This window comes from Lissotriton helveticus, chromosome 6 (assembly GCF_964261635.1).
Source record: "Lissotriton helveticus chromosome 6, aLisHel1.1, whole genome shotgun sequence".
Taxonomy (NCBI): Eukaryota; Metazoa; Chordata; class Amphibia; order Caudata; family Salamandridae; genus Lissotriton; species Lissotriton helveticus.
In genome coordinates this window covers 907,395,310-907,421,335 of record NC_136067.1, presented here as the reverse complement: position 1 = coordinate 907,421,335, position 26,026 = coordinate 907,395,310, and the positions used below count along the sequence as shown (strand labels likewise).

General features: G+C 47.4%; 1 protein-coding gene across 8 annotated transcripts in view; it reads right to left on the bottom strand.

The window, feature by feature from the left end:
• Positions 1-26,026, bottom strand: part of LOC144761592 (monocarboxylate transporter 10-like) — a 1,000,737-nt gene that overhangs the window by 887,619 nt on the left and 87,092 nt on the right. For 6 of the 8 annotated variants that reach the window (XM_078646885.1, XM_078646883.1, XM_078646884.1 and 3 more), the window contains exon 2: positions 23,117-23,359. The exons of the other annotated variants lie outside the window; for them this stretch is intronic. In XM_078646885.1, coding sequence (XP_078503011.1) covers positions 23,117-23,312 — 196 coding nt within the window. In that variant the 5' untranslated portion in view covers positions 23,313-23,359. The remainder of the gene's footprint in view (positions 1-23,116; positions 23,360-26,026) is intronic. 8 annotated transcript variants of the gene reach the window in all.

The window sequence follows — 26,026 nt, the reverse complement described above, 5'->3', positions numbered from 1 at the left end:
AGACTTTGGATGCCACATTGTTCAACAGTGGATATGGGTACTTTGTGGGAATTGGGTATGCCAATAATATTCCCCATGTTGCAAAGACTGATCTTGTTGAGAAGATGAGGTTGGTTATCTCTTTTGATGCCCAAGTTGTACTACTTATTTCCCAGTCTGTATCTTTATTTATTTGGACAAATTCTACTGCTTTGAGATCATACGTTGTTATTTCTCTTAATTCTGGAATCTCTCTGAATAGCCGCAGTATGTTACCCCGGTTCAGCGTGTCCATCTTTCCTTTTGTCTGATATTCTGGTTTGAATAATAATTTACAACCCGACTCTATTGGAGTCATTTGATTTTCCTGGTTCTGCCTAGGTTCACTATTTTCCTCTACTTTATCCCAAGGGTTGTTTTGTCTTAAGCATTCGACAAAGGGTGCTTCTAATGGGCTAGACCCCGGTGAGATCCCCTCTTCCTTATAGTGCCATGTTTCTGGATCAACTGTTCTGAGACTCGTAATTATTTAATTTTTAAATTGGTGTTCATATTTATGCGTTGTTCTGCTTCAGTCTTGAAGCTGATTTCTTTTTTAGGTTGGTTACGTTGTATTTCATCATTTCCACCTGCAGTTGGTTTTGCATGATCTGGCGTTTTTAAAACATCTTGGGTTTTTTGTGTTTGATCATTATCGGATGATATTTGCTGCTTGTGGTCTAAAACCTTCTGATTGTTTACTGGTTCCTCCAATATGCTTTTTATTTTATTTGTTTCTTTTATTCCTGCGTTGTCTTCATATTTTGATTTGCATTTGATGTTTAACTGTGTCGTTTTGTGGCTAAAGTTTCTCAGCGGTCCCGTAAGTTCTGATGTGAATGCCTCTTGGTTATTTGTTTCTGTTTGCTCGATTTCTTCTGTCTGGTCAATTGTACTTTTTTTCCTCTTTTGAGAAAATATGGCATACGTTTGACTTTCATGTTTGGTTCTAATAATGTTCTTTCTGGCTTCCGTGCTCGTTTCCGCTGTCTTTTAGTTTGCATTTCTATTTTATCTGTTAACCTGAATGTATTTCCTTCACCTTGTCAGTTTTCTTTTATTTCACTTTGTTCCGCCAAGTTTGTACCAGTTTCCAAATCGATGGTTGAACTCGTTTTGTTATGCTTTTCAATCTTTGAGACTTCACCCTTATTTTCTTGGGTGAGGGTTCCACCAGGTGACCTTATTTTGCGAGTAACGCGTAGGATTTCTGACAGTATTTCTGGTAGTGAAGCCAGTTTGTCTATTATCTTGCCGCAAACACAGTGTTGATCAATTAGTTTCTTTTTTGATTCGTTTTCATTGTTTATTCCTTTTAAAATGTGGGCTGAAATTGTATCCAGTTTGGTGTTTATTTCCACTATATGTGTTGCGATTAAATTCATTAAATCCACCTGGACATCTAGTTTATTCGATTGAAAGTTCAAAACATCGATTGCATGCTGTAAACTTTTTAATAACGATTCACTCCAGGGAACTGCCTGTGTGGAATTTGGTTGCATCGGTGTCCCTGTCATAGAAACAAAACCACTGGCGGAGGAAATTGTGATTTACGATTGTTTTTTTATGTTTCCTTGGGAGTGGCCACATTTTTCATTTTTGTGCCCATTCCATAGGGTTGGGCTCGGAGTAAATTTTATGGGTGTTAAAATAACTTCCCGTTTTTCACCCTCATTCCTTTTTTCCGGTGAGTCTATATCTATGTTTTCCAATTTTCTATTTACCCCCAGTTTCTCCTCATCATTTTGTGAGTTTATTTCTAACACCTTCATGAGCGCCACTTCCTCAGAAACTGAGAAAGATCTTGACCAGACTGACTTTTGTACGCTTCCCTGACATTTCCCTTGACATCCGATTTGACTTTGATCATTTTTTAAAGTCAGACTTTTCCCATTTACTTCTTTATTCGCCTTATCTGGTGTGGACATGAGTTGGCCAGTAGGTGCATGAATCTGTGCTGCAGTTTTTAACAACCAATTCTTAATTGCTAATTTTTCTTGTGACAATGATCCAGTGTTGCCCTCCTGTTCTTTTCTATTTTTATTTTGCAATTGTGGTCGTTGTGAGTGGTGTGATTTTTCTTTCAGCGAATCCCATTGTGCCTGGGTTTTTCCTTCCATTTTGTTCGGTGTGATTACGTTTATTGGTTTTATTGGGCTTTGTAAACTTTTTTCTTCATTTGTTGTCGAATAAATTACCTCCATGGGTTTTTTTAGGAACTGAAATTTATGTCTTGAAGTGCTCTCCCCAAACAGGAATGGTTCTGGCGTGGGGATTGGGATCAAGTTCTTTTGCTCCGTGCTTAAAGTCTCCTTTGTTTTCTTATTTGGACCCTTAATTTGTTCTTTTTTGACCCCTCTTTTCTTGTTTTTATATATATTGGTGCTTGTCGAATTTTGCCTGACCGCATAGTCCTGGTTCGTATTGTCAATCTGGTTCCTTCTGGTTGGCTGACCTGTGCTGCCAATTTCTGTGCTGCTAATTTCTCAAATGTTACAAATGTTTCAATGAGTCCTGGCGCCTGTAGTAGATACTCCTCATTTGGGGGAGGGGGGGATTATAGTTCAAAACTATAATGCTACAGAGGCACAAGCTCGGCAGCGCCTCCCTTTTGCTCCCTTACTCCAAATATATGCCTGGATGGTAAAGGCGGGGGCTTCCTGTGGCTTCTCACCACCTCTAGCTACCCTACCCCCCTGTTTTGCTCTATGACACGCTTTTCTTGAATACTATGCGTGTTTGTAGATTATTTATAGCCTCTTTGCTGCCTGCAGCTAAGATTACTCACGTCTTTTGCCGTCTTTGCTGCTGCTCAGATGATTTCCGCTGCTGACACTGTAATCCGGCTGTCTGTCCCCAACTGCTGTCTCTCCAAGTGTCTCCGAAGTCTCTCCGAAAGCCTTGCCACTTCCAGTACCGCTGACACCATGGGGGGAGGGCGGACTTCAGACTTCGAGTTTTTGATGGATATCTGGGCTCCTGGCTCCTGGCTCCTCTACTCCTTGGGACCTCCGCGTCCTCCGCCCTCCACTCGTGTGCGGGTGCAAATGCAGATGTGGGTGTGGGTTTTAGGTGCAGGGTGTGGGTGTGGGTACAGCTGCCACACGAGCGGGCGGTGGGCGAGCTCCAACCGACAAGCTCCTTACAACGGCTCCGCCCAGCTCTCGCAGCTCTCACCGCTCCCTTGCGGCTCCCCAGCGGCTCCTTTGCTGGCTGGCTGGCTGGCTGGCTCCCGAAATCCAAAATTCTTTACTCGGGGTGGGGGGGTGAGGGGGGGCCGATACGTTTGCTGGCCACTTGCTGCCGCTTACTGTTACCTGCCGCGGGTGCCTTCACCTCGGCCGCGGCTTTCTGATTCTCGCGCTCCCCCGCCCCCGGCAGCTCCGGCAACACCGCATCTCGCCTCTCGCCTCTGCTCTGCTCCTCCGCTCACTGCTGCTCGCTGCTCTCACAGGTGGAAGCCATGCCCCTGCATTATGTTCCTTCTACACCACAAGTCCTGGTATTGAATCTAGTATCCACTTTGCTACCATTCATGGCGGTTTTTGCAAACTAGTAGGTTATTTTTGATTCACTACGAGTAACATCATTAAAGTAAAAACTCATCTGTATCACGCATGCGCTATACACTAGACATCTTTATCTAGTATAGTGCCAAAATGCGCTAGTCATACGCATCCTGCATAATATCTCCATTTGTCAGATGCCGGTAAGTCTAGCTCTCCGGTACAGAACTTGCGCCGGTTGCTCCCTTAGGCTCCCAGCCACCACACATGCGGTGTCCACCGTGACGCGCATGCGCTGTTTACACACATTCTACAGCGCATGTGTTAGAGATTATCCAGCTCACTATGATGCACTCGCATAAACGGGCAGGATGCGAGTGATCTCGCAACTAATTAGGCCCTAATTGAAAACTAAATTACCAACTCAGTCACGTATAAATAGCGTGACAACGTAACCTACCGTGACGCGCATGCGCTGTTTACACACATTCTATAGCGCATGCATTAGAGATTATCCTGCTCACTATGAAACACTCGCATAAACGGGCAGGACGCGAGTGAACACGCAACTAATTAGGCCCTAATTGAAAAGTAAATTACCAATTCAGTCATGTATAAATAGCGTGACGACGTACCCTACCGTCACCTTCACTTCCTCTCGGATACCAGAGAGGGGTACCGACGGTACCGACGGATAGGTCTTTGTTTCCCCATGAAGGGGAAATCTACTTGGTCTACTACCAGCTATGATACCTTGGGACCTTGAGTACAATTTATTGAGGCTTTCTTAAGAAATTTGTTTACAAATTTTTTGACAGTTTATGTTTTATCTGTTTAACTTAGAAAGCTCTGAGCAACATAAAAATAGGTGTCAAGGTTTTCATACCTGTATCCTTCTCATGTATGGAACAATCTCTGTACTATTAGCTGATTCCTCCATTTACCCAGTCTTTCTGGTCAGTCGAGAGGTGTCCATATGAAGTGACTAGGTTTAAGTTTATGTAATGATTATTCAGCCACCAGGCTGGGCATGGCAACACGATGTATTGATCATGTCTATTTTTATTTTTACATAATAGAGCGGGGCCTCATATTCCCGAGCGGTTGCCGGGTGAGGTGAGGCTATTCCCCACAAAAAGTTGGGTGAGTATTTCATTCCACAAAATCAAATCAAATAGATTCAATAACAACGAAAGTCATATCAACTTTTGTTTAGCGGGGTAGATTACTTCTCCGTTGGTGTGTTTTCTGTACAGCTGCTTGATGATCACGGGGATATATACAAGCAACTATGTATAATATGTATTTGTGCAATTCTTTCTCCTTTTCTTCATTCACAGGAAAGGATAACATATTCTTCTCCTCCAGTATACATTGGGGCTCCAAGTTCCTGGTAGGATGATTTGAATTATACTAATCCACATTTACACTATTTTCACGGTTTTTTCACTTTCTGCAGTAGCTTTACATCCTCTGGTCCTGAAGAAAGCCGGACAGTGTTTTCCGTTTGGCTGAAACATGTTGACCTCTCTGCACAGCACCACGGTATAGTTATACTTTCAGACTATTAGGTGTCATTTTAACCTTGACCCTTGGACAAATTCTGATTAAACTTTCTTCCTGTCCTAGTAGTCATTTTTAATTGTCACACTCACTCCAGCACTGCACTCTATCAGCACCACTAGAGAAACACCTAGGTAGAGTTACATCTTTGGTATCCATCCCCGCACCATCATCTGATGGAGTGGGCGATGCATGGATCCATAATTCAATCCCATATGATGATGCTCCGCCAAAAGGGTGGGCTGATGGGAGTTTCTCAGCCAGGTGTTATCTTTCTGGTTGCTGTATAGTCCTTAGTTTTCTTGAGTTTCCAGTACAGGATTCACACATACATTCTCTTTTGACTGGACATCTCTTCTTTTGTTGTTGCTATACCTAAAGATTCTTCTTTATTTTGAGGGTACCTGTAACCCCCTGAGGACCCCGGGGTTGAGGTGGGTACAGCCGTAGGACCAGAAACTCAGTGACAACTCGATATTGTGGTGATACACTAGTTTGTTTAATCACACAAAGGAGAACACGAATACAGCAAAGCCGTAGGGCCAGAGAGGTGGGGAGAAGCCGATGATAAGGGCGTCCAACCGTCCTCTGCACGACTGTCGGTCCTGACAGCCACCCAACAGAGGACACCGTGCTAAGCAGTGGCCGACAATGCCACTCGAACTGCGGTATGGGGGGTAGGGGAAAGCGCACTCTCTAGTTCGTCCTCTGCATAGATGCCGGTCCCGACATCTCCCAACAGAGGGCAAAAAGAAGTATTAAGGGAAATCAAAAGTCAGAGCCCCCTCGTTCGATAACCCTCAAACGGGGACTGTCGCTCTGCGTGTTCAAGTCACTCAAATACCCTCGAGCGGGGACTGAGTGCGAAGGCGCTTCAATGCGCTATTCAATGCTCGAACCCTCGAGCGGGGACTGGGCATGCTGGCGCTTCAAAAGCGCAAAGTTTTGAAATGCTTGAACCCTCGAGCGGGGACAGGGTTTGTAGGCGCTTCAAGTGCGCGAAGGTAATGCTCGAACCCTCGAGCGGGGACTGGGCGTGCTGGCGCTTCAAATGCGCGAAGGTACTGCTCGAACCCTCGAGCGGGGACTGGGCGTGCTGGCGCTTCAAATGCGCGAAGGTACTGCTTGAACCCTCGAGCAGGGACTGGGCGTGCTGGCGCTTCAAATGCGCGAAGGAAATGCTCGAACCCTTGAGCGGGGACTGGGCGTGCTGGCGCTTCAAATGCGCGAAGGTAATGCTCGAACCCTCGAGCGGGGACAGGGTATGCCGGCGCCTGGTTGCGCGTAGACCAAGATGTGAGAGAACACTCTCCAGAGGTACCGCTCACCTGAGTTGAAGCACGGACTCCACGGCGGACTCGAAATATCCGACGGCCGTCTCTACATCCCGGTCCGTTTTATGCCGGCACTTCCGTGTGCAAGCCTCGCGCATGCGCCGCGCGCAGCATGATGGGTAGCGTAGTTCCCGCCGGGGTTTTGTATGGGGATTGTAGTCCGGTTACCGTGGATGCAGCGCTGTTTGTTTCTTTGCCATGTTCCGTGTCCTAACAGTACATCCTCCTCCAACCAACCTCCCCTAACCAGGGCCCGGCTTGTCCGGATGCTTCAGGTGGAAGGCGGACACCAAACGAGGTGCGCTTAAACCAGACACAGGTTCCCACGTTTGATCCTCAGGCCCGAAACCTTTCCATGCCACCAGATACCAGAGCTTGCCCCTGCTCCATTTGGAATCTCTGATGCCCTCAACCTCATACTCCGTGTCGGCTTCCACCACATTCGTAGACGGGACAGGCCGCCTGGCCTTGAGGGCCAGTTTGAGAAGCGACACATGAAACACCGGATGGATCCGCATATTGTCCGGAAGCTCCAACCACATCGTCACCGGGCTGAGACAGGTCTTGATTCTGTATGGCCCAATGAATCGAGGGTGGAACACCCTGTGTTTGCGGAATCTTAGGTTTCTCGAGGACAACCATACGTAATCCCCCTGTCTGTATATCGGCCCCGGCCGCCTTCTCCTGTCAGCGTACGCCTTGTAAGCCTCCTTGGCCGTCACCAAACATCTTCTGGCCCTCCCGATCGTTTCCTTGATGTGGGCCACCCTGCTGTTGGTTTCAGGCACCCCGGAGGCGGCCACAGAATGAGACAACGGAAGGAACCTGGGGTGGTGACCGTAGGTGCAGTAGAAAGGCGACACCTTCGTGGAGCTGTGAGTGGCATTATTGTATGCGATTTCCGCAAGCCACAGCAGATCCACCCACTCCTCCTTGCCCTGGTCGATAAAACAGCGGAGATACTGCTTCAGCGTCTGGTTGAGGCGTTCCGTTTGGCCGTCCGTCTGTGGGTGATAGCTGGTGGATAAGGCCGTTGTCATGTGGAGAGCCGAACACCATGCCTTCCAGAACCGGGCCGTGAACTGTGATCCGCGGTCCGACACGATCACACTGGGCAGGCCGTGTACGCGCACCACCTCCTTCAGGAGGATGCCTGCCAGTTGACCCGCTGTCGGTACCCCTTTGCAGGCGATGAAACGTCCCATCTTTGTGAGCTAATCCACCACAACGAGGATGGCGGTACACCCTTTGTCCTTGGGCAACCCGACAATGAAATCCAATGAAATGCGTTCCCAGGGTCGGACCGGGGTTGTTAGAGGGCGCAAGAGTCCCTGGGGCTGCCTGTGATCCGATTTCATGGTTGCGCATACCGAGCATCCAGCAACCCACCCACGAACATCCGCTCGTACCGAGGGCCACCAAAACCGCCGCAACACGTAGTCCAGCGTCTTCTCCAGCCCGAAGTGTCCTGCGCTAGGTGACTCGTGACACCACACAAAGACCTGTTTCCTCAGTTTCGACGTGGGGACTAGGATGCAATCGCCCTTCACCGGTATCCCGTCCTTAACCCTCCATTCCTCATGTCTTTGAAGCCATGCCCTCCACTCGAAAGTGCGGATCCCTCTTTGGATACCGCTGAGGAAGGCCCCCGGCTGGATAGCTCCTACCACGACACCTGGAGAGATGATGGGCCTGATGATCGGCGAGGGGCGCTCCCCACCGCTGGACTGCCTAGATAAAGCTTCTGCTTTCTTGTTTTCCGAGCCCGGCCGGTACGTGATGGTGAAGTGAAAGCCGGAGAAGAACTGCATCCACCTCAGTTGACGCGGCGACAGCTGTCTGGCCGCGGTCATGAACTGGAGGTTCCGGTGGTCTGTGAACACCATGACCACGTGTCGGGCCCCCATCAGCAAGTGCCTCCATTCCATGAAGGCTTCCCTGATGGCCAATAGTTCCTTCTCGGCTACATGGTAATTCCTCTCGGCGTTGTTAAGCGTCCTGGACATGAAAGCCACCGGATGTAGCACTCCTATTCCGTTCCTCTGCGAGAGGATGGCCCCCACTGCCAGATCGGAGGCGTCAGCTTCCACAACGTACGGTAGTTCAGGGTCGGGATGAGCCAACACAGGAGCAGTGATGAAGGCTTGTTTTAACGCCTCGAACGCTCTCTGTGCTCCTGCGTCCCACAGAAAAGTAGTTGTTTTCCTCAGCAGATGGGTGATGGGAGCCACCATTCCGGAAAACCCCTCGATGAACCTCCTATAAAAGTTGGCAAAGCCAAGGAAGATCTGCACTTCCTTAACGTTCGTGGGAGACGGCCAAGCTACAACAGCCTTCACTTTCCTTTCGGCCATCGTCTGGCCGTTGGGGCTTAGCATCACCCCCAAGAACTCCACGGTGGTGACGTGGAAGTCACATTTGCTGAGCTTGCAGTATAAGGAGTTTTCTCTGAGTATCTGCAGGACTGATGACACGTGTTTCACGTGGTCTTCCATGTTTTCTGAGTACACCAATATGTCGTCTATGTAGACTACTACATAGACGTCCGGAATGTCTCGGAGTACGTCATTCAGGAAGAACTGGAACGCCGCAGGGGCGTTACACAGCCCAAAGGGCATTACTCTGTATTCAAAGAGGCCATATCTTGTTTTGAAAGCAGTCGTCCATTCGTCGCCTCCACGCATACGAACGAGGTGATAGGCCCCTTTCAGATCTAACTTGGTGTATACCTTTGCGCTCTTGACCTGCTCCAGGAGCACGTTGATGAGTGGCAGGGGGTAGCTGTTCTTTACTGATATGGCGTTTAGCGCCCTAAAGTCCACGCACGCGCGCAATTCTCCGTTGGCTTTTGGGATAAAAAAAAGAGGAGAGGCCGCTGGGGACTTGGAAGGCCTGATGAACCCCAACCTAAGCATATTATCCAAATAGGAGCGGAGGTGTACGTTCTCGGGTTCTGAGAGCGCATACAGTCTCCCGCTAGGAACAGTAGCACCCGGAACCAGATCAATTTGACAGTCATAGGTACGGTGTGGAGGAAGCGTTTCCGCCTGCCTATCATCAAACACGTCCTGGTATCTTAGATACGCTCGTGGGAGCGCTACTTCCTTTTCGGCTGCCGTGGCCACCTCGTACCCTTGTGCCTTCTCCGTGACTGAGCACCCTGATGACATGCAGAACCGGGAACAGAACAGGGAATCCATCTTAACAGTGAGTGTTTCCCAATCGATGGAAGGGTTATGTTTCTTCAGCCATGGTAACCCCAAAATGATTCCATACTGCGGGGCACAGATAATGTTGAAATCCAAGACTTCCTGATGTTGCGGTCCGTAGCATGCCTCCATCTTCCCCGTGTGTTGACTGATGGGCCCAGAAACCAAACGGCGCCCATCCACCGCGTACACATCCTCGGGTGTCGAACAGGGTAGAAGTGGGACCCCTATTCTTTCTGCATCCTTCTCATCCATGAACAGCCCCGTGGCCCCGGAATCCACCATTGCTGAAACAGCGACCCATACCTCCTGTACCTTGACACGCAGAGGAATGAACAGGTGTCTGGAACCGGTTAAGTCGCGCCGCTGTACGGAAGGGATGTATCCATGACTCCCAGAATCCCCTTCATTGTTCCGGAAGCCCGTTAGTTTTCCGCCTTCTTTTCCACCGACGGGGTGGACAGCCGGCTGGGGCGTGAGGGACCTGTTCTAGGTTTCACCGGACACTCCCGGACGTAGTGTCCCTTTTTTCCGCAGTACAAACAAAGGCCCTGTTTCCTGCGGGATTCTTTCTCGGTTGCTGTTAGGCTGGCTCTGACAGCCCCGATATCCATGGGTTCATTTCGTGGAGTTGAAGGCGGTTCGTTGGCACTGGTGTGGCCTGAAGCAGAGGGGGTCTTGTCCTTCCTTGGCCCCACACCACGGCGTTCGCTTAGTCTATGCTCAAGGCGTAGCGCTAGACTGATCAGGTCTTCACAATGCGCAGGTTGGGGGTCTATCTGCGCGATTACGTCCTTCAGCTCCTCGCTCAGACCCTGGTGGAAAAGCGCTGTCTGTTTGGCCGGTGGCCATTTGGTTTCCGCTATGAGACGCCTGAACGCGTTCAGATATTGGACGAGGCCCGTGGACCCCTGTTTCAGCTGAAGCAGTTCGCGGTCCGCTGTATAGGAATCAGCTCTTCTGTCGAAGACCTTGACAAACTCCTCCTGAAAAGCCTCCCAATCATACAGCAATGGATCGTCTCTGCTCACCAAAGGAACTGCCCATTGAGCCGCGTTTCCTGCCAAATACGAGATCATGAAAGCCACCCTTGCCTGATTCGTCGGAAACGACTTGGGCTTACAAGAGAAATGCAGAGCCACCTGTGTTATGAACACCTGTACTGTCGCCGGGTCACCGCTGTATCTTTCCGGTGTGGCCAACGGTATGGCGACTGGCATTTCCACCACTACCGCTGTTTGTGGGCCTGCGCCATGAGCCCCTGCGTTGAAGGGGTTCCGCTGTACATGGTCCATCCTTGCCTTTAGGTCAGCGGTTTCCTGACGGGATGCGGCTAGCTCTGTTTGTACGTCGAGTAATGCGGCCAATACGTCGTCCATGGCTGCCATTCTCCTTTCTCAACCAGGAGGTGGATTAAGGTTAATAGGGTCGGATATTATGTAACCCCCTGAGTACCCCGGGGTTGAGGTGGGTACAGCCGTAGGACCAGAAACTCAGTGACAACTCGATATTGTGGTGATACACTAGTTTGTTTAATCACACAAAGGAGAACACGAATACAGCAAAGCCGTAGGGCCAGAGAGGTGGGGAGAAGCCGATGATAAGGGCGTCCAACCGTCCTCTGCACAACTGTCGGTCCCGACAGCCACCCAACAGAGGACACCGTGCTAAGCAGTGGCCGACAATGCCACTCGAACTGTGGTATGGGGGATAGGGGAAAGCGCACTCTCTAGTTCGTCCTCTGCATAGATGCCGGTCCCGACATCTCCCAACAGAGGGCAAAAAGAAGTATTAAGGGAAATCAAAAGTCAGAGCCCCCTCGTTCGATAACCCTCGAACGGGGACTGTCGCTCTGCGTGTTCGAGTTCAAGTCACTCAAATACCCTCAAGCGGGGACTGAGTGCGAAGGCGCTTCAATGCGCTATTCAATGCTCGAACCCTCGAGCGGGGACTGGGCGTGCTGGCGCTTCAAAAGCGCGAAGTTTTGAAATGCTCGAACCCTCGAGCGGGGACAGGGCTTGTAGGCGCTTCAAGTGCGCGAAGGTAATGCTCGAACCCTCGAGCGGGGACTGGGCGTGCTGGCGCTTCAAATGCGCAAAGGTACTGCTCGAACCCTCGAGCGGGGACTGGGCGTGCTGGCGCTTCAAATGCGCAAAGGTACTGCTCGAACCCTCGAGCGGGAACTGGGCGTGCTGTCGCTTCAAATGCGCGAAGGAAATGCTTGAACCCTCGAGCGGGGACTGGGCGTGCTGGCGCTTCAAATGCGCGAAGGTAATGCTCGAACCCTCGAGCGGGGACAGGGTATGCCGGCGCCTGGTTGCGCGTAGACCAAGATGTGAGAGAACACTCTCCAGAGGTACCGCTCACCTGAGTTGAAGCACGGACTCCACGGCGGACTTGAAATATCCAACGGCCGTCTCTACATCCCGGTCCGTTTTATGCCGGCACTTCCGTGTGCAAGCCTCGCGCATGCGCCGCGCGCAGCATGATGGGTAGCGTAGTTCCCGCCGGGGTTTTGTATGGGGATTGTAGTCCGGTTACCGTGGATGCAGCGCTGTTTGTTTCTTTGCCATGTTCCGTGTCCTAACAGTACCTGAGGTATGGATAACATTTTAAGGTTGTGGGGTTTTATTGAATATAATCATTCAGTTATACCCTCTGTGCCAACATGTTACGGCCCACTCCAAGAGCCCGATCAAGTCTGGGGCATTAGTCAGGGCTGTGTTTTTTGTATCCTGCTCTTATGTGCATGCAGTCCATGCACACTTGTGAGGCCTACAGCTCTCACCTATCTTGGTCTTCTGTCCAGAGGTGTTTCCCTCTAGTTATTTATGCCAAGGGTCATGCGGTTTGTGGAAGTGGTGCCGTCTTGTAGTCACACTTTCACCTCGGCGGCGCACTGCAAAGAAGAACCCAGGTAATCCCTCGGTGGCCAATCTTTCAGGTCTCTGAGGTAAATGGGAGTTCGCTCACAAAAAATTGGAAAAAGGGGAAACTTCGCGGAAAAATGCAAAAACTGAGGTAAAAGATTTGGGGCCAGATGTAGGAAGCGTAATTCCGGTTGGTAACGGCCGAAATTACTACATTTCGGCCGTTACCGACTGGAATTAGGCTTTTCATATGTAGGTGGCTTCATTTCAGATTCGGTAATTTACCGAATCGGTATTTAAGAATTCGGTAAATTACCGATTCTTAAAAATACCGAATCGGTAAATTACCGAATCTGAAATGTAGGGAGCACTCAAATGAGTGCTTTTCCCATCTTAGGATTCGTTATTTACCACCAACTAGAAGTTGGTGGTAAATAATGAAAACCTTAGAAAAAGCTTTTTTTTGCTTTACCAACAGTGCCATGTTGCAGACATACATGCCCTTAAGGCATGTATGTCTGCAGCATGTGAACCCATACACATTTGAGGGGTGCAACAGGGTGTCAAAGTGACAGCCTGCCATCCTTCAAAGTTTCCCCTATTTACCGAAACGGTATTTACCAATTCGGTAATTGACATTCATTCCTATGGGCCACCAGGCCCATAGGAATGAAAGTGAATTATCAAATCGGTAAATACCGATTCGGTAATTACCGAAACTTACAGATTCGGTAATTATTTAAGAAAAATGACCTACATCCCATTTGCCTGTTCTTAAATACTGAATCGGTAAGATTCGGTATTTAAGAATCGGTAATCTGGGATTACATACATCGGGCCCTTGGTATTTTACCACTCCACTATCCAACACTTTCCCTACTGATGCACTGGCTGGGGTGGGAGTAGGAAATTGTATCCCTCTGCTATCCAACACTTTTTCTACTGTTGCACTCGCTGGAGTGGGAAATTTAAGTTTAAAGATTTTAAATAGTTTAATGTTTTAATTTATAATAGAATGTTTTTTGTAAATAGATTTTTTGTTATTGGTGTATGTGTATATCTGTGAGCAAGGGCAGATGCCCGAAACGCGTCAGATTCGTTAAGCTCAACTTTTAAATAAAACTTCGTGCCTTCATTTATATTGGATTCGTGTGGTTTTCCTTGGTCGATTTTACACGGAGCTTTGGGAGGCTGCAGCTGCTGCATATATATATATATATATATATATATATATATATATATTCACTGAAAAAACCATAGGTTATACACCATATATAGTTAGGAATTAGCATTTACAAAACCTTGAAAATTCACTGAAAAAACCATAGGTTATAGACCATATATAGTTAGGAATTAGCATTTACAAAACCTTATTTTACTCACACAAAACCATTGAAATTCCATATATAGTTAGTTGCACTAATGTCAAACCAGTGATGATCATTTGAGATGTCATCAGTGATGTCATCAGTGATGTCATTTGAGATGTCATCAGTGATGTCATCAGTGATGTCACTGACCATGTCATGAATGATGTAATATGTGACATCATCAGCAGTGGATTGCGGGTGCGCGATATATAGTTAGTGCAACTAACTATATATGGAATTTCAATGGTTTTGTGTGAGTAAAATAAGGTTTTGTAAATGCTAATTCCTAACTATATATGGTCTATAACCTATGGTTTTTTCAGTGAATTTTCAAGGTTTTGTAATTGCTAATTCCTAACTATATATGGTGTATAACCTATGGTTTTTTCAGTGAATTTCAATGGTTTTTTAATAGCAAATATCAAAAGCTTTAAAATGTATTCTTCTTTAAATCGAAAAATATATTTTATATGTTTTTAATACAATTTTTTAATGTATTTTTTTTTATATATTTTTTTGTTTCGCTTCCGGTCCGCGAACCGGGTAGCTTCCCGTTAGATCAATTTCTTGCCGCGACCTGGTCCGCGAACCGGTAAACGTTCCGTTTGCGCAACTGCCACGTTAGAAAACAACATCGTGACGCATCGCGTAATCGCGAAGTATCGCGTTGTCGCGTAATGCGTCATATGACGCGCCGCGTCAGCGCACCCGGAAGCGCTCCGGTCTGCGAAGCGCGAAGCGCAGCTTCCCGGAAGCGATCCGGGGCGCGGCGCGGCGCGGAGCGCGTAACGTAAGCATAACAGGTCATGTGATTTGTCATGTGACTTGTTAATAACACTTTTCATTGGTTCATTTCACTTTTGGTTTCCTAATGTTGTTAGGCTAGGTCATGTGACCTAAAAATAACACTTTTCATTGGTTTAGAACTATTTTTTTTTCCCAAATGATGAAAACCCCTCCTTGTTTTTACCTCATTCTTACTTTCTACTTCCAGAGAGCAAGACCTATTTTTCACAGTGGCTTCTGTAATAGCTGCAGCTGGTGCTTCTCAGCAACCACCACCACCACCACCACCACCAAAAGGACCACCTCCAACACTGGACTTTGGTAGAGAGGAAGATAATGAGGACGAAGAGGAGGAGGAGGAAGAGCGAGGAAGAGCAAGTAAGGCAGTTCCTGCCAGAAACACCAAGGCAGAGCCATATTAAAGAGCACTACATATGGCAATTTTTTAAAATTCCACCTGGACAAAATAAGGTCAATGCACCCCAGGTGTCTTGTTTGATATGTAAAAATATACTTTCTCGTGGCAACCCCAACAAGAAATACAGCTTTGGCAATCATACAATGATTCGCCACATGGAGCGATGGCACCCTAATAATCTTTCCCAAGCACAAGTAAGGGATCTTGCTGCCAATCCCCCAAATGTCATCCCCAGCACCTCCAGTGGACAAAGCTCATTCGCCAGACCAGACAATATTCAAGCTCCTTTTGAACACTACAAAATAGTTTGTATATATTGTGGAGGAACTATTTGTTATGGAGAGAAGAGTATTACTTTGATTAACCGAGCTGGAGAAAATCATAAATGCAACAAGATGAGAAAACAATGATTCCTTTTTATTTTTTTTGCTCCTGTTGAGACATGTTCAAACCCTGCTTTTTTGTTATTTCCTCTAAAAAAACACCAAAAAAACACAAAATAGTTTTCAAAAATAAAAAAAAAATCAAAAAATTGTTCAGAAAATTAATAAAAAAAATAAAAAAAATAAAAAGAATAAAAAAAACAGTTCTTTTCAGAACTACCTTCCATTTATAACAAAATTGCCTAAATTTTTATACCCTGTCTTTCTTTTTTCCTCATAGTACGCTCCTCGGACCGCTTCCCGGTGCGCGTACCGGGCGCTCCCCACGCAAAAACAAAGAAAAAAAATATTATTTTTTTTGCCCCGTGGGGCCCTTTTAAAGCCTCCACATCAAACCTAGGGGGTCAGGGAGGATCTACTATGCCCCCTTATGGTCATTTCCCCCTTTGTTTTGGCCTCCTCTTGTCTCTCGATCCTACCGAGAGACAAGATGGCGGCCGCTCCGGACTGTTTAGAATGTTGACAGACACCGGAGAGCCAATCAGCTTCGCTTCGCGAAGTTCCGTTACGCGTCAAGTACGCGAACCGGAGCGCTACCCGGAGCGCGCTTACAGATATATATCTTTTTTTGAACGTTAATTTCTCAAAATCCACTGGAGCACATATCTTGAGACCTAGCAAAGGCACATCAGGCTAGCAGTCCCTACAATTTTGCCAAGTTTCATGCAAATCCATTCAGCCGTTCGGGCTAAAATTGAGGCCAACCGCCCTATGGAAATTAACATGGGAAAAACGCGTTTTGGGACCCCCCTTTTTTTTCGGCCCCCCCTTGACGAAACCCCCCCAATTTTTCAGTGGCTGCTCAGAAACAAAATGTTCCATTTTCCTGAAAATTTCAGCCAATTCGGTCCACAAACGCCAAAGTTATTAGACATAGAATTTTCAAAAATCCCATAGAGAAAAAATCCTAACTATATATACCTACTGGCGACCGCCAGTAGGTAATATACATATATATATATATATATATATATATATATATATATGCAGCAGCTGCAGCCTCCCAAAGCTCCGTGCTATTTTGTGTTATATACATCACACACTACAAGATGGCCGCATTTGTCCTTTGCGAGGCGCAAGTCCCCTTGTCCATGTCCATGCCTGACTGGAAGTGGGAGTGATTATGTTCTGTTTAAATTAATGTCGGAAACAAACACAGTGCATCACACACTGACGAAGGCAGACCGCCGAAACGCGTCTGTGTGCACCCCTCCGCTAAATAAAATCTAGCGCGTTTGTAACCTTCATCCTCGAGTGCTGTCATATTCTTTTTCCAGGATTGGGAAGGGCTTTGGAGCGTTAATATATATATATATATATACATATATATATATATATATATATATATATAAATATACCTTTATTTGTTACATTTTTATATAATTTTTAAATTATTAAAAACATTAAAATTATTAGCTTTGTTTCAAAGTAAATATATATATAAATTATTTAAAACATTTTGTGTGTTTAACTTTTTTAAATTTCGTTTGTTATATTTGTTAAAAGTATATTAAATCTATCTTTTAAATTAATTTTATTCTATATTATATTTAATATTCATTTTATATATATTTATAAAAATCGATATTTTGAACATTTATGACATCGATATTCTTTTTCAATATTGTTGTACTTACCATTATAAGTATAGGATCTAGCTATTTTTGACTTCGATATTTTAGTCACAATATGTTTGTATGAGGACATTTTGGGTGTCAATATTTTGTCCGTGTACCGTATTTTAACAGTTACATTTATTTTTTGTTAATCTTTAGTGCTAACCCTGAGGAAGTTACTCAATATGGGAATGAAAAACATTGGCTGTTAATTTCTATACTGTATCAGGATTATCATAACCGAATAACAAAGAATTTGAATTTCGATAACGGCTCTTTTGTCAAACTTACACTTACAACAGCGATTCTGCTATGGCAGAATTAATGTTGCCTCTTGGTTCTTGAATTATGCCTAAGACTGCATCCCTGGGCCTAACCGACTTCACATCAAGTGTCATTGCAGTGTTGTTAAGTGCTGTACTCTACCCTCTACCAGTAACAGCAGTGTGGCCCTAAGCTCACCATTATTTCAGTTTATTGCAAGGCCAAATCCCTAAGGCGCTATCTCTTATCATCAACAACCATCCAGACCTCACATTTTTGGAGTGCATAGCTCGTGTACTAGTGATTGTTTTAACTATGCCTGGGGCTTCCACTGCCCCTTTACACATTTATCCACATTTTCTAGTATTTCGTTCTGCTAGAATGTTATTGTCTGCAAACTACACTTTATTGAAATGAAATGAATGAAATGAAAAAGATGCTTGCTAAAGCGCACTGCGGCCAAGCGGCTTCCTGGCGCTGGGGGAGTCAGATTCTACAGTGCTACCAAGGGACTAAACTGGGAAGGCCTGGGAAAAAAGAAAAGTTTTTAAGGCTTTACGAAAGGAGGAGTAGTTGGGAATAGACCGAATGGGCAAAGGAAGGCTATTCCAGAACTGGGGGGCCAAAACCGAGAAGCGGGTGCCACCAGTTCGAGATTTGCGAAAGCGGGGTACTTGGAGGAGAAGAAGAGATGAGGAACGAAGGGTGCGAGTCGGGGTGTAGGGAGTGACTAAAGAAACAATAAAGAGAGGAGCAGAGTGGGAGTAGGCCAGAAAGGCTAGACAGGCTAATTTGAAGAAGGAGCGGAAATGCACCGGGAGCCAGTGGAGGGACTTGAGGACGGGCGTGATGTGAGAAAATTTGGGGAGATGGAAAATGAGACGGGCTGCTTGATTTTGAATTGCCTGTAGCCGACGTAATTCGAAGGCCGGGATACCAACATAGAGGCAATTCCCGTAATCAAGACGGGAAGTGATGAGGGCCATAATGATCGATTTAAGGGCAGTGGTAGAGAAAAAGCGGGACATTTTTCGGATGAGACGGAGGGAGACGGAGGGACAAGAAACAGGAAGAAACAACTAAGCTGACTTGGGCATGCATGGAGAGGTCATTGCTAACCTTGATGCCCAAGGTGCGAACAGAAGGAACAGGTGGAGGGGAGGGGCCAAAGGAGGGGGGCCAGTGAGAAGGGGAACAAGGATTGGTGGGACCACCCGTAAGAACAAGCTCCGTCTTGTCCGGATTCAACTTGAGATGATTCGTGATCATCCAATCCGAAATGAAGATTAGGGTGGAACTAAGAAAAGAGGGAGAGTCAGGAGTGGACAGATCAAAGATGAGCTGAAGGTCATCCGCGTAGTTGTACACGGAAACCCCCAGCTCCTGAAGAGAAAAAATAAGAGGGTAGATATAAAGATTGAAAAGAAGGGGGGAGAGAGAGGAACCCTGAGGAACTCCACACACTAGAGGGCGGGGAGGAGCGGAGAATCCTGCAAGATGGACTGCCTGGGTTCTGCCCTGGAGGAAAGATGCTATCCAAGAGAGTGCGACACCTCTAATGCCGGCTGCGCTGACACGGTCGAGAAGAATGGCGTGGTCGACCGTGTCGAACGCAGCCGACAGGTCGAGGAGCACCAACGCCTGGGGAAGGCCAAGGTCCGCCTTGCCCTTGAGCTCGTCCAGAACAGCGGTGACAACAGTCTCAGTGGAATGGCCAGGGCGGAAACCCGCCTGATGGGAAGCTAAGAGGCAGTGTTCCTCAATGTGGGAGGAAAGACAGGAGGTGACGTGTCTTTCCAAGATCTTTCCCAGATAGGGGAGAAGGGAGATGGGCCTAAAATTAGGGGGTGAAGAGGGATCCAAGCCCGTTTTTTTATAATCGGGAGGACTATTGCGGTTTTAAAGGAGGAAGGGACGGAGCCAAGGTCCAGGGAGGAGTTAAGCAAAGTGAGAGGAGGTCCAGGACAGGAGGTGAAGAGAGTTTGAAGGATTCGAGCCGGGGCACAGTCAGCTGGAGAGCCGGACTTAACCTTAGCAAGCAAAAGAAAAAATTGATCATAGGTGATGGGGAGAAAATAATCCAGCAGCACAGGCGGCGGAGGGGGAGAAAAGGTAACTTGAATTTGAGAGACTGTGGAAATGTTGTTTTTGATGGCAGTAATCTTGTCAATAAAATAATTATTAAGAGTAAGGCAAAAAGACTGAGATGGGGCAGAACTGATATTAGTGCGGTCAGAGGTAGCAAGCTGCTTGACCAGAGAGAAGATCTCACGGGGTTTATTAATAGAAAGAGCAACCTTCTCTGAAAAGTAAGCTGTTTTGGCCGACACAATAGCTTTCTTATAGCTGTTCAGTAAGAGTTTGTAGTTAGAGCGGAGCAAGGGACAGTATTTGCGTCTCCAATGGCGCTCCGAGCGCCTGAGACTGAGTTTGAGATCTTTAAGTTCGCTCGTGAACCATCTGTTGGCGTTGTGAGGCCGGACAGATTTGACTTTCTTAAGGGGAGCAGCGATGTCACAGGAGGAAGAAAGCCAAGAGCTGATGACATCAGCTTGGGATTCAAGAGAAAGATCCGTCAAATCAGGTGCTGTAGAGGCCAGAGAAGAGGAAAGAAGTGCGAGGTCCGTCTTGCTCCAACATCGGACGGGCACATTCTTAGAGAAAGGGGTTTTAACAGGGGAGGCGGAAAAAATACTAAAAGAAATCATAAAGTGATCCGACCAAATACAGGGAAGGGTAGAGGGAAGGGAAATTTGGCTACACAATGAACAAATTTGGTCTAGAATATGGCCCTTGTCATGGGTAGGGACAGTGATGTGGGGAGAGAAGTTCAGTGACTGAAGAGTGGCAGAGAAGTCTTTGGAGGCAGAACATTCTCTGGGATCGTCGGGCCAGTAATTGAGATCCCCAAGCAGAATTACAGACGAGTTGTTTACTGCCAGGGTGGCCAAAAGGTCCTGTAATAGGGGAACAAACTGAGGCATAGACTGGGGAGGCCGATAAACAAGCACAAAAGTGAGGGGATCAGTGAGATTAGTGCACCGGGCAACCAGAAATTCCACATAAGGTATGGGAGTGTGGTCAAGAAGCTGGAATCTGAGCGTTGAGCGAATGATCATTGCCACACCGCCGCCGGCTTTGCCCGCCGGGCGATCCATGCGGAGGGCATAGTAGATGTCTGGAAGAATAGCTAGAAGGTCAGGGAGTGAGTCTGTCATAAACCAGGTTTCGGTCAGAAAAAGATAGTCGGGGGAATCAGAGGATAGAAGATTGAAGAGTTCGATTTGGTGCTTAACTGCCGACCGAGTATTGAGCAGGAGAGCAGAAGCTACGGATGGGGGAGGTGACGGGGGGAGAGTGGTTAGTTGGGCAGGAGGTGAGGAAGTGGAGGGGGGGGAGGGAAGTGAGCAAGGACAGTGAGCCGCGAGGACACCAAGTGAGTCAAGGCGAAGTGTCAGTGAAGGAGAGAGAGGACTGGGGGTCTTCAGTGCAGATAATTGAGATGGGGAGTAAGTCAAGATTTGAGCAGGGTCTGTGGCCCCTGGTCCCGGCCGGTCGCGGACGGGCGCAGACGGGCTTGCCTTAGGCGCGCCTTCGGCGCGCAAACGGCGCGTCCGCTGCGCGTACGGGGGAAGCACATGATTTAAAGAGCCGTTGAGGGTGTGGCCAGGGAGAGTGGGCGTGGCTGGGGGAGCGGCTCGCTGAAGGCGGCGAGTGAGGGATCCTGGGGCTGCTGCAGCGTCTGCCTCGGCTGCGCGGGAAACAGACAGGCAAGGGAGAGGTCCCTGAATGAAGGGTAAGTTTAAATAAAAAGCGCGAGGCAAGCGCTGTGCAAAACAAATATTTTTAAAATAATCAGGGCTTCAAAATGTAGCTCCCGCGGAAGGCAGGGGAGAAATCCAACTGAATGAGCTCGTAGTCAGCTCCTGTTTGTAAAGCCCAAAGTGGGCGTGGCCAGGGAGAATGGGCGAGGGTCCCTGAATGAAGGGTAAGTTTAAATAAAAAGCGCGAGGCGAGCGCTGTGCAAAACAAATATTTTTAAAATAATCAGGGCTTCAAAATGTAGCTCCCGCGGAAGGCAGGGGAGAAATCCAACTGAATGAGCTCGTAGTCAGCTCCTGTTTGTAAAGCCCAAAGTGGGCGTGGCCAGGGAGAGTGGGCGTGGCTGGGGGAGCGGCTCGCTGAAGGCGGCGAGTGAGGGATCCTGGGGCCACTGCAGCGTCTGCCTCGGCTGTGCGGGAAACAGACAGGCAAGGGAGAGGTCCCTGAATGAAGGGTAAGTTTAAATAAAAAGCGCGAGGCAAGCGCTGTGCAAAACAAATATTTTTAAAATAATCAGGGCTTCAAAATGTAGCTCCCGCGGAAGGCAGGGGAGAAATCCAACTGAATGAGCTCGTAGTCAGCTCCTGTTTGTAAAGCCCAAAGTGGGCGTGGCCAGGGAGAATGGGCGAGGGTCCCTGAATGAAGGGTAAGTTTAAATAAAAAGCGCGAGGCGAGCGCTGTGCAAAACAAATATTTTTAAAATAATCAGGGCTTCAAAATGTAGCTCCCGCGGAAGGCAGGGGAGAAATCCAACTGAATGAGCTCGTAGTCAGCTCCTGTTTGTAAAGCCCAAAGTGGGCGTGGCCAGGGAGAGTGGGCGTGGTTGGGGGAGCGGCTCGCTGAAGGCGGCGAGTGAGGGATCCTGGGGCCGCTGCAGCGTCTGCCTCGGCTGCGCGGGAAACAGACAGGCAAGCGCTGTGCAAAACAAATATTTTTAAAATAATCAGGGCTTCAAAATGTAGCTCCCGCGGAAGGCAGGGGAGAAATCCAACTGAATGAGCTCGTAGTCAGCTCCTGTTTGTAAAGCCCAAAGTGGGCGTGGCCAGGGAGAGTGGGCGTGGCTGGTAGAGCGGCTCGCTGAAGGCGGCTAGTGAGGGATCCTGGGGCCGCTGCAGCGTCTACCTCGGCTGCGCGGGAAACAGACAGGCAAGGGAGAGGTCCCTGAATGAAGGGTAAGTTTAAATAAAAAGCGCGAGGCAAGCGCTGTGCAAAACAAATATTTTTAAAATAATCAGGGCTTCAAAATGTAGCTCCCGCGGAAGGCAGGGGAGAAATCCAACTGAATGAGCTCGTAGTCAGCTCCTGTTTGTAAAGCCCAAAGTGGGCGTGGCCAGGGAGAATGGGCGAGGGTCCCTGAATGAAGGGTAAGTTTAAATAAAAAGCGCGAGGCGAGCGCTGTGCAAAACAAATATTTTTAAAATAATCAGGGCTTCAAAATGTAGCTCCCGCAGAAGGCAGGGGAGAAATCCAACTCCATTGGCAGGATGGAAAAGACAAGTTGTATGTTTACTTGTTAAGCCACGATGCTGTGACAGTTCCCCGATACATCTATCCATCTTAAATGCAATGTGTAGTCCATGCCTGAAATGCTATGTGTCACAGTAGCATGAAGATCGCAGTGTGAGAACTAAAGAACCAGTGACTTCAACTATCTGAGTATCTCTGGGGAGAACTGTAATCTGCAATGCTAGAACCCACTTTCTAAAAGGATTTGATGACTGGTTTAGAGATGAGAAAACACAGAGTAAAACGTCACAAAGTACGTATTGTGTTGCAGAAAAGACTGGAATCCACGTCACAGTGCTGCTTGGCTCATCAAATTTGAATAATAGAGTTTATTTGTCTCTAGTAACATCTCACTCTTCATGCATTTTAACATTAGGTACTGGATTCCTACCTGTGAATGAGTTGGTTTCCTTATAAAACTCAAGTAAGGCCAGTAAGTAAACACCAAATGAGTTATGAAATCCAAAGATGATCACTGTGTATAGCATTGCAGAAAACACTACCAACCAGCCAAAGCCTCCATCTGGAGGCCTGACAAGAATACAAGCTTCCGTCTTCGTTGCTTCCACAATATCAGCTACCTTCATTTGAAATGGTTTCAATTTTTGTCAACAGATTGACAACTGTCTTCTTTCTGAAGAAAAAAAACAGAGGCCTAAGAATAGACATACCAACATACATATAACTGTAGCACAAAGCAATTCAACTACATTATAAATGTCAAACCAAAGTATCAATACAGGGGGCTAGCACAATTGCTTGTTAAGCTGTACAAAGTACAGACGTTATACTAATGGACATGTAAATGGGCTCATGATGTGATTTCAACTATACAATGGAAGTAGTTCCTTACCTCGCGCAAGAGATCTGTTTTAAGCTTCTGGCAAATCTAGAAAATTCACTTGTTGCATTGGAGTCTGTAGTTAAAAAAAGTTATCCATGCTTTTTAAAATTTTAGCAACATTATCTACCTCCAATTGAGGTTTATAGTTTGTGAAGTCGTCTTTCAAGCTTCTTTCTTGACGCAATTTACTCTCAACTACCACACCTAAGGTGTTAGACAAACGCATCACAGTGTGGTAGTCCGCATCACCGCACTGATATTATGCGAAGTCACGCATTTTATAGCGCCTCATCAGCTCAAGCCGAGCGCTTTTAGAACCTCTCCCAGAAAGCTGGCTGCAGCTCACAGTCTGCGCTGCTTGCGGCAGACTTGGGGACGGCTGGCTCAGCTCGCCCTTGGCAGGCTTAGGCAGCAGCTACAATGTAAAAAGGAGTTCATATTCACCCATGGCACAGAATCACTAACGTGACATGATGGTGTGAGTCAATGTGCAATTGCCCAATGATGACTGCTGAGGGGAGACACACATCGGTTGCAGCGTCCCATGGCGTGAACGGGTGGCGCGGCAGTAGTTTAAACTTTACGTGTGTCAGCGAAGGCAGTCAGGCCTGCCGCTGCTCGCACTGCACGTTGTACAGAGCGAGTCTGACAACCCGTGGCCCCGGGCCGAACCGGACCGTAGCCACCACCGAAATCGTGGTGCCTGCAGGTAACCTGTACTGCAGCGCAGTCCAGCACTGAGCAGCCTGTTTCCAGGGGCGGTGGGTGACATTTGAAAGTGGCGGGGCGCAAAGTGATTTGCATACAGCACCGTAGCGAGCGTGCGCAGCGAGCGAGCCCGGAACCCAAAAGGGGGGTTTGGGTGGATAACCCCCCGAGAAAATTTTGAAAAAAAAGAAGAAAAATTGTGCATTTTCAAGCAAATTTGAGAAAGCAGGAAGGTTAATATAGCAATTGTGAAAGTGCAGTTATTACATTAATAGATGGCATAACATAGGTAGCTGCTTATTCAGTATAACCACAGAGCTTCATACATTCACTACCCATGGATGTGGCCTGCAGAGTGTCACGTGAAGTCCAGCGTACCCTCGTTCAAATGGAGTCCAATCTGCCCACCCCATGTTACTTGGTTCACAGCCTGCTTGACACAGCATGCCTCAGTCTTCTGATGCTCACTCTACTTGTTGGAATCTACATGAGATCGTGTTGAGTCCAGTCAGTGGCGAAGACCACTCTTACACAGACTCTTACACAGTGTTACCTCATATCCACGCCACAGAATGAGACTCATGCAAGGTGTCCCCTCATGGCCACTCCTTGGGATGTCAATCAATCAATCAAAGATTTATAAAGCATGGTTCATACACTGCCATCTCATGCCCACTTCAAAGGGTGAGACTCCTACACAGTCTCAAGAGCGACAATCTGAGGAGAGGACATGGGGTGGTCCAGGGCAGGAGTAACATCCCATGGAGAGGTCACTGAGAGTCTCAGTGACCTCTACATGGGATGTTACTCCTGCCCTGGACCACCCCGTGTCCTCTCCTCAGATTGTCGCTCCTGCCCTGTACCACCCCATGTCCTCTCCTCAGAATGTCGCTCCTGCCCTGTACTAGCTCATGTCCACTCCTCACATTGTGACTTCAACCCTGTGCTATCTCATATCCACTCCCCAAGATGGGTTTCCTGCACCGCGAGACCTCATGACCCATCCTATGTGAAACGTTTTTTGCTGTTTTATATAGAACGAACTCGACCCGATGGTACTGGAGCAAAAGAAAAGAGCAGCTGAAGCGTCTGGCGCCATCTAGTAGCATAATTGTGTTGGTTGTGTCATCATTAATAAACAGACCAGACTTGCTCCAAAAATCATAAATACATTTTGCAGTATGGGCGTTGGGCCCTGGAAAAGCCTGGGGAATAATGACCACCTGTACCCACCCCATGCCCCCTATCCACCTTCCGACCACCCTGTCCTTTCATCTTTCTTCATAAAATATCAGAGGAGCATTGTACAGCCTTCATGGCTTGCCTCACATCTGTCTTCAATCTGCATTATTTATCTTTTTGGAGCAGTGGCCCCGGACACAATACTCTAGATGTTCTCTCCATTAGCAGACAATGTTCTTACTTACGGATTCAACCTGCAGGTGCGACCTCCACAACCAGGGCTGGATACACAGCATACAAGACAGGACATAAAAACATCATCCAATTCTACAGTTACAAGACTGCATGACTAAACTATTAAACCTGTTGGCAACATACTTGGTTAATTTTATAGTGGCTGATTAACAATTTGGGAGCACAGGGACTTGCTGCATATTAAATAGGCACAGCTTCCATCCACTTGGCCAATGGCTAGACTGATAAACAGGGAACTAGTGACCTCCATAAGGGGAGGATTTCTGCTCAAGGGCAACACCCATACAGCACAATCCTACATATTTAATGTTT